Source organism: Chiloscyllium plagiosum, chromosome 20 (assembly GCF_004010195.1).
Source record: "Chiloscyllium plagiosum isolate BGI_BamShark_2017 chromosome 20, ASM401019v2, whole genome shotgun sequence".
Taxonomy (NCBI): Eukaryota; Metazoa; Chordata; class Chondrichthyes; order Orectolobiformes; family Hemiscylliidae; genus Chiloscyllium; species Chiloscyllium plagiosum.
The window spans coordinates 57,300,374-57,309,603 of NC_057729.1; the positions used below are offsets into that span (position 1 = coordinate 57,300,374).

General features: G+C 50.3%; 1 protein-coding gene across 1 annotated transcript in view; it reads right to left on the reverse strand.

Moving 5' to 3' along the window:
* The window catches only part of col9a3 (collagen, type IX, alpha 3), a 169,618-nt gene that overhangs the window by 120,324 nt on the left and 40,064 nt on the right, over positions 1-9,230 (reverse strand). The window contains exons 5-6 of the mRNA XM_043710900.1: positions 6,286-6,339; positions 4,423-4,467 (exon numbers count right to left, since the gene is read on the reverse strand). Of these exons, the coding sequence (XP_043566835.1) occupies positions 4,423-4,467; positions 6,286-6,339 (99 nt within the window). The remainder of the gene's footprint in view (positions 1-4,422; positions 4,468-6,285; positions 6,340-9,230) is intronic.

Consider the following 9,230-nt stretch of genomic DNA (forward strand, 5'->3'; position numbering starts at 1 on the left):
TTGGCACACCAGCCTCATTCCTGAAGAAGGGCTTATGCCTGAAACGTCGATACTCCTGCTCCTCGGATGCTGCCTGGCCCGCTGTGCTTTTCCAGCACCACATTTTTCAACTCTGATCTCCAGCATCTGCAGTCCTCACTTTCCCCTACCCTCTGTCTACCTCATGTTCTATTTACGGTCTAGTGAACCACAAACGAAATGTTACTGACACAGTGTCTCCCAGTATAACTGATTGCTGATATACCACAATATTACTGACACCTTGTTCCTCAATATTACTGACACAGTGTCTCCTGTCACCTCCTGCCTCTCACTTTACCCTTCACGTGAGAGCCCAAAGGGTGACTAATGAACCGTGGCAGGCTTCACAACGAAGGCAGAACTTACCTCCAGCTAACCTCACCTTCCAGCCCAGCTCAGCAGGGATTGATTAAGGACAGGAAACCAGCCTGGGCTCTCCCTTGCCCCGTGGGAAGAATTTAAGGCTGGTTCAGTCCCGACCATTCTCAGTTAGACCTTCAGGAATCTAGTCTCAGATTCCATTTGATTTCACGCTGCTCCACATTTAAGAACTGCCACAGAGAACTGTTCAGACGAAGTCAGCTCTAGTGTATCCATTTCCAATTTTAAAACTCCGTGTGTTTAAGTCTCTCTCTGTAGCAGTGAGTGTGTAATCTGGAGTCACACTCACAGGGCCGTGCTGAGGAGGTACTGCACCGTCACATGTACCTCCTTTAAGATGACATTGTTAAACAGAGCAGCCACATACTCTCAAAAATCCCAGAGCACAACTCCTTACTGTTCTGGTCAATGTTTAGCCTTCAACCAACATCACTGAAGGAGTAGCAGAGTAGTGTGTGGGATCTTCAGCCCAGGAGTCGGAGCTCCTCTACTTCATCTGCTTTACTTGTTTCTCTTTTGATGCTTGTTTTTAATAATTCTGTTTATTACAGTATCTTACCTTCTTTAAACAACTTCAGCAGAATGGGTCTTCTCCCAGCCCAGGCCTAGCGATGAGGTGGCATCCAACAGCCTGGCAAGATGGTATGAGCCCAGTGCCAGGCGGGGCATTCTCCCGGTGTGGCAGCCTTGTCCAGAAGGGGTGGTCTCAGCCTGGTGCGATGGACTCAGCCTGGCGTGGTGGTCTTGGCCCAACATGGAGGTCTTGTCCTTGCTTCACAATGGCCCAGTGTGGTGGTCTTGTCTCGGGGTGGTGGTTTTGGCCCGGCCCAATGTGCTGGTCTCGGCCCGGCACGGTGTGGTGGTCTCGGTCCAGCCCTGTTTGCTGGTCTTGGCCCAGCATGGTGTGCTGGTCTCGCCTGGGCCTGTGTACTGGTCTCGGCCTGGCACTGTGTGGTGGTCTCGGCCATACCCTGTGTATTGGTCTCGGCCCGGTCCTGTGTATTGGTCTCAGTCCGGCGCTGTGTGCTGGTCTTGGTCCAACACTGTGTATTGGCCTCGGCCCGGCACTGAGTGCTGGTCTCGGCCTGGCCATGTGTGGAGGTCTCGGTCCAGAATTGTGTATTGGTCTTGGCCCAACCCTGTGTATTGGTCTCGGTCCAGCCCTGTGTATTGGTCTCGGTCCAGCACTGTGTATTGGTCTTGGCCCGACCCTGTGTATTGGTCTCGGTCCAGCCCTGTGTATTGGTCTCGGCCCAGCCCTGTGTATTGGTCTCGGCCCAGCCCTGTGTATTGGTCTCAGTCCAGCCCTGTGTATTGGTCTCGGCCCAGCCCTGTGTATTGGTCTCGGTCCAGCACTGTGTATTGGTCTCGGTCCAGCATTGTGTATTGGTCTCGGTCCAGCCATGAGTATTGGTCTCGGCCCAGCCCTGTGTATTGGTCTCGGCCCAGCCCTGTGTATTGGTCTCGGTCCAGCCCTGTGTATTGGTCTCGGCCCAGCCCTGAGTATTGGTCTCGGCCCAACCCTGTGTATTGGTCTCGGCCCAGCCCTGTGTATTGGTCTCAGCACTTTGGTGGGCGGCACGGTGGCACAGTGGTTAGCACTGCTGCCTCACAGCGCCAGAGACCCGGGTTCAATTCCCGCCTCAGGCGACTGACTGTGTGGAGTTTGCACGTTCTCCCCGTGTCTGCGTGGGTTTCCTCTGGGTGCTCCGGTTTCCTCCCACAGTCCAAAGATGTGCAGGTGAATTGGCCATGCTAAATTGCCCGTAGTGTTAGGTAAGGGGTAAATGTAGGGGTATGGGTGGGTTGCGCTTCAGCGGGGCGGTGTGGACTTGTTGGGCTGAAGGGCCTGTTTCCACACTGTATGTAATCTAATCTAATCTAATCTATTGGTCTCGGTCCAGCCCTGTGTACTGGTCTCGGTCCAGCACTGTGTATTGGTCTCGGTCCAGCATTGTGTATTTGTCTTGGCCCGACCCTGTGTATTGGTCTCGGCCCAGCCCTGTGTATTGGTCTCGGTCCAGCATTGTGTATTGGTCTCGGTCCAGCATTGTGTATTGGTCTTGGTCCGACCCTGTGTATTGGTCTCGGCCCAGCCTTGTGTATTGGTCTCGGTCCAGCACTGTGTATTGGTCTCGGTCCAGCATTGTGTATTGGTCTTGGACCAGCATTGTGTATTGGTCTTGGCCCGACCCTGTGTATTGGTCTCGGTCCAGCCCTGTGTATTGGTCTCGGTCCAGCCCTGTGTATTGGTCTCGGTCCAGCACTGTGTATTTGTCTCGGTCCAGCACTGTGTATTGGTCTCGGTCCAGCCCTGTGTATTGGTCTTGGCCCGACCCTGTGTATTGGTCTCGGTCCAGCCCTGTGTATTGGTCTCGGTCCAGCCCTGTGTATTGGTCTCGGCCCAGCCCTGTGTATTGGTCTCGGTCCAGCCCTGTGAATTGGTCTCGGCCCAGCCCTGAGTATTGGTCTCGGCCCAGCCCTGTGTATTGGTCTCGGCCCAGCCATGTGTATTGGTCTCGGCCCAGCCCTGAGTATTGGTCTCGGCCCAGCCCTGTGTATTGGTCTCAGTCCAGCACTGTGTGGTGGTCTCAGCCCGGCCTGGCATACTGGTCTCAGCTCGGTTTCCCAGCATACCTTGAAACCAGGAGCTGTTAAATGAACTGTGATGAACTTTCACTTTTTTCTTCTTATTTATGACTCCTGTCATTAACTTAGTTGCCATGACATGGTGTCTTATCAAACATTTCCATTTTTGCTTTGTAAAAATACATGTGATACTAAATGGTCACTTTCACGTAACACAAAATGGAGTTGAGAGGTCAGGTGACCTTTCATTTCCCTCTTTGCTAAATTATCGAAGTATAAGACCATTGGGTTAATTTTCATATCTGGACAAATCTTGACGAGGCCACATTTCTCCAACTAATGAAAAAGTCTGCATTTTCAATCCTGCAGAACAGTTCAACTGGACTCAAAACATTCATTCTGTTCCTCTCCACAAATGCCTCCAGACCTGCTGCATTTCTGTTTTTATTTCAGAATGCTGGACAACCTCCTAACGTCCAAATTCGGAATCTCGAAGGAAGGCGTGTGAAAGGCTGTAGTGTTTTATCAAGATGATTTGTGGATCAGTGACATCGATCTTCAGCGTTGGACAATGAGCAAAGCACCAGAAACTATTTCTGTGTTTAACAAGCTGACACGACAGAGACAGTTTCTGATGTGCGTTTGAACAAGATTCTGGGTCAGCTGCATCGATACCCAGAGCAGAAAAGACCCGAAATTCCTAAAGCACACGTACAGGACACTCAAACCAGCCTTGAACCCTCTACCTGAGGAACTGTGACAGGGTTCCACTTCTGTTTCTTGACTGGAATCTTTTCTTTGCTTCCAAAAACAATTACAGCCCTGCATTATTTCAACCTCTGACCTGGGGTTTAAGAAAGAACTCAGAATCACATGCTCTGTCTGTAATTGCAATCTGAGCCTGAGGAACTCTGTGTGAGCGTGACTGCAGTGCTGTTATTCAGATGCTGAAGGATAAATCTTTATGAAAGCATAACTGGCATTTCTGAAGAAGCCAAGTATTCAGCTGTTAAAGAACCCTTTTTAAAAAATAAACACGTTGAGTGTGGCCTGGGGAGAGCTGAGACAAGCCTGTCATAACTCCCCTGTCCAGCACACCCCAGGGTTTAGATTTGGAACAGGTAATGCTCCAACGCAACACACAGATTCACATTGCCAGTTTAGAGAGCTGTAACATTCTTAAAGAGAGACATGAGAGGAGGAGATGGTGAGAGGTCACACACAAAACTGTTATGTTCTTAATCTGCTATTTTCTCTTTCACAATGAGGTTTCCTCAAATAGATTCAACATGAATAAGCCCAAATACACAATATTGACAAATTCTGCTGGTTATCACTCCAAGCGTTAGAATTTATGTGTTGAGAAAAAGTCAAGATGCATCAATGCAGAATACAGTGTCAAAATGCTTTCTTGGTGAGATGTTTACTCACTGTTAATCTGGACACGCCTGGTGGTCCTGGTGGTCCGGGGTCTCCCTGTGAACAAAATAGAAAATATTTATCATCGTATAACCCAATACTACAATACAGCACCAGGGCATGGCATCCCTGACTCAGACATATTCCACCTTGATGAATGGTGGTTACTTACAGTTTTCAAACAGTGCACCACACTATTGGAGGGTCAGTGCTGAGTGAGTGCCGCACTGTTGGAGGGTCAGTGCTGAGGGAGTGCTGCACTGTCAGAGGGTCAGTGCTGAGGGAGTGCCGCACTGCTGGAGGGTCAGTGCTGAGTGAGTGCCGCACTGTCGGAGGGTCAGCGCTGAGGGAGTGCTGCACTGTCAGAGGGTCAGTGCTGAGGGAGTGCCACACTGCTGGAGGGTCAGTGCTGAGGGAGTGCTGCACTGTCGGAGGGTCAGTGCTGAGGGAGTGCCGCACTGTCAGAAGGTCAGTACTGAGGGAGTTCCGCACTGTCGGAGGGTCAGTACTGAGGGAGTGCCGCATTGTCGGAGGGTCAGTGCTGAGGGAGTGCCGCACTGTCGGAGAGTCAGTGCTGAGGGAGTGCCGCATTGTTGGAGGGTCAGTACTGAGGGAATGCCACACTGTCAGAGGATCGGTGCTGAGGGAATGCCACACTGTCGGAGGGTCAGTACTGAGGGAGCACCGCACTGTCGGAGGGTCAGTGCTGAGGGAGCACTGCACTGTCAGAGGTTCAGTGCTGAGGGAGTGCCGCACTGTCGGAGGGTCAGTGCTGAGGGAGCGTTGCACTGTCAGAGGTTCAGTGCTGAGGGAGCACCGCACTGTCGGAGGGTCAGTGCTGAGGGAGCACTGCACTGTCAGAGGTTCAGTGCTGAGGGAGCACCGCACTGTCGGAGGGTCACTGCTGAGGTAGCAGAAGATTGGCCAGAGATAATGGCTGCAGTCTTGGAATTCCGCACTGGAAACTGCGTCTTGTTTATCATTTTCCAGGGGCCTATTAATCCTCAAAGGGCCTTTCTCTCCCTACAGAAAGATGATTGGCCTTTCTCTATTCTGGAAATACGTCTGGATCAGTTGATTCCATCCAAGTAAATACAGAACGAGCTGTCGAGACCTCAGAGCTATCTTCAGTGAATTAATGAATGAGCCTTATCTCTTGGTCAAGATGATCTTCCCCACAACATCCACCCAGCTCTCTCCGACAGCCTTTCTATCCTGATACCTACCCCCTCCCACTCTCAGCCTTCTCTCTGTCTATCTTCCTGCACAGCCGTCTCATTCTTCACTGCTTCCCTTGTTCCACTTTGACTCCCAACCCCTCACTCACTACTTCCCACCCTGTCATATTCCCCCGCCCTCTTCCAGTTCACCCCCACCCCTCACAGCCTCTCATTCCTCCCAGGCTCGCAGTCTGCCCCCTCCCAGTGCAGCTCTCCTGATGACACTCAGCTGAAAATTAAATGTGGTTTTTACAAAGGCTCCTGCAGATTTAAGCAAACTCCTCTATTCACCTCTCTGCCACACATAGTTCTGAACCCCACCCATTAAAGCGGGATTTACCCTGGCCCTTCCACCGAAGGATCATTCCCAAGTGGGCAGATCCACGAGGAGAGAGGGAGTGTAGTTCAAATAATCCTCTAAAACAAACTATGGAACATCTCAATCAGAGTGAAGCAAGGAAGCTCGAAATAAAACTACAGGCATTCAGAACCTCTTGCTCCCCCCATAAATATTTCCTCTCCCACCCCTCCTGAACCACCAGCTACCCCCCGTCATAGTCAGAATCTCTTCCGGACCCTCTCCCCTCCCCCCAATGCCATTTGGAGCTCAGTCTCCAAACCACTTGGAGACTTAACAATCTTCGCTGGAACCCACCCTTTCACCAAGGGCTCCATCAGCACCAGCAGTTCCATCCGGACCAGGCAGACCCTGTTGAAACAAAACAAGCTGTTAGTTTGGCTCAATGCCCCCAAGAACAGCCACCCCCACAGAGGCACAGGAGTAGGCCATTCAGCCCCTTTCCACTCCGTTATTAAGGATAAGCATGTGGAGCGCTGGAAGTGCACAGGGCAGAGTCAGCACGACTTTGTCACGGAGAGATCATGCCTGTCAAATCCCGTAGAATTCTTTGAGGAGATAGCGAGCAGGTTAGACAAAAGGGAGCCAATGGACATGATCTATTTGGAATACCAGAAGGACTCAATAGAGTTTAGAAGGATGAGGGACCCCATTGAAACTATCACAGAGTGGATATGGAGAAGATGGTTCCACAAGTAGGAGAGACTAGGACCCGTGGGCACAGCCTCAGAGTGAAGGGACGACCTTTGGAGTGAGATGAGGAGGAATTTCTTCAGCCAGAGGGTGGTGACACTGTGGAACTCATTACTGCAGAGGGCTGGGAGGTCAAGGCAGAGATAGATAGGATCTTGACGAGTAATGGGATGAAGGGGTTACGGAGAGAAGGCAGGAGAATGGGGTTGAGAAACATATCAGCCATATTCAGAGCTGATGTGAAACATCCATGGAGTGAGAGCAAGCGAGATGACTCTACATCAGGCTCGGAGTGAAGTGTGGAGGGGACAGCGTTTCTGCAATATCTGGAGGAGGGGCATGGGGGCAGTGAAGGGGTTCTGGAGGAGAAAGGATGTTGATAGTTCAAACTAAATGATTGGAATTTGAGAACAGCAGAGCAATGGTGTGTCTAACTGTCAGATTGGAAAGGACAGACTGTCCCACTGGAGTGGGGGTGAGGGGAGAGAGAGGACATCATGACAGAGAATAGAACAAGGAAAGCTAAAAGAGATGGAAGGAATGGGAATGGGTTCACAATTTGAAGGTGTCGATCTCCATGTTAAGCCCAGAAGGTTGTAAAGTGCCTGGTCTGAAGCTGAGATATTGTTCCTCCAGTTTGTGCTGGGATTCACTGGAACACCGCAGCATACAAGGACAGACACGTGGGGCATGTGAGCAGGATGCTGTGGGAAGGTCAGGGCCCTGCTTACGCATAGAACGGGGGTGTTCTGCAAAGTGGTCACCCAGTCTGTGTTTGGTTTCTCCAGTGTAGAGCTGAAAATGTGTTGCTGGAAAAGCGCAGCAGGTCAGGTAGCATCCAAGGAGCAGGAGAATCGACGTTTCGGGCATGAGCCCTTCTTCAGGTCTGATCTCCAGCATCTGCAGTCCTCACTTTCTCCAATGTAGAGGAGGCCACATTGGTTGCAGTTAATACAATCCACAAGATTGGGAGGAGGTCCAGGGGAAATGCTGCTTCACCTGGAAAGCCTGTTTAGGCTGTTGGATGGTGAACAGGGAGGAGGGGAAGGGACAGGGGTTTCACCTTCTGCTTTTACATGGGAAGGGGGGGGATGGTGTTGGTGGTCATCGAGGAATGGACTAGGGTGACCTGGAGGGAACGATCCCTGTGAAATGCAGATGAGGGTGTGAAGGAAAGATGTGTTTGGTGGTGGCATTCTGCTGGAGTTGTCTGAAATGGCAGAGAATGATCCATTGAATGTGACGGTTGGTGGGATGAGAAGTGAGGACAAGGGGGACCTGATCACACTGTTGTGAGTGATGGGAAGGGGCAAGGGTGTAAGAGCGGGTGATCGGTCAGATACAGTTGAAGGCCCTGCCAACCGCAGTGGGCAGGAAACCACCATAATGGAAAAAGGAAGCCTGGTCAGCAGTGCTGTTTTGGAAGGTGGCATTATCCAAATACAACATAGGCGATGGAACTGGGAGAATGGGTTGGAGTCCTTGCAGGATGTGGGGTGTGAAGAACTGTAGTGAAAGTAGCTACAGGAGTTAGGGGCTTTGCAGGGGAATCCATGGACAAAATAGCTCCAACTTCAAGATTCTGCTCCTTGATTTGGAATTATTTCATCAGACTAATAGATGGCAATACATCGGGTAAAGATGGGGATTTATCCCATAGGCCATGCTCATCCTTTGTGGACTCCTGTCTATCGGTCCTTGCTGTTCGCTTAATTTTCCCAAGTTAATAAATAATGAGTTAGAGATTTTTACAGATATTTGGAATGGCATTGCAACCCAAATCAACGAAGAAAGAAGGATCAGAGCTAAATGTCAATCAGATTGGACCTTGATTCTTTGTCTTTGTGCCACTCCAGTACCTTATTCAAAGAGTCTTATATCAGGGTAGCTATTTGACTGTGTATGGCATCACAGTTGACCCAACCTTTATCTGGTGTACCCAGATTTGTAAAGTGGCCTCTCAACTCCCTCTAGACTAATGGCATCAGGCGGATTAGCACAAGGTACGTTGTGTTAAGGGAAGTGTAGTCTGACAAGCACCCATAGTCTTGTAAGTATGCTACCTGGTGTGATTGTCAGTCTGTGTTTCACGATAGCTCAGTGAGGAACACTATACACAAAAACCTTCACGGATCTGCTGAGCGGGAATTCAAGATGATTCCTTATACAGTTGCAGACTGCTGCACTAACAGGGTGAAGAGTCACTCTGTAATCTGAGTGTGTGTGTGTGTGTGTGGTTTGTGTGTGGTATGTGTGCGTATGCGTGTGTGTCTGTGCGTGTGTGTGTGGTGTGTGTGTGCGTGTGTGTGGTATGTTTGTGTGTGTATGTGTGCGTGTGTGTTGTGTGTTTGTGCGTGTGTGTGTGCGTGTGTGTGTGCTTTCATCTGATGAATCCTCATGGCAGAATAATTTGATTCTCTGTCTCTGTATTGTCCTACTTTCAGCTCCCAAATCAAATGTTGAATTTTCCACGATCCTATTGAATACCAGAGCAGGCTCGAGGGGCTGGATGGTCTGCTGTTCCCATTTCGGATGGTCTTATGTTCTTA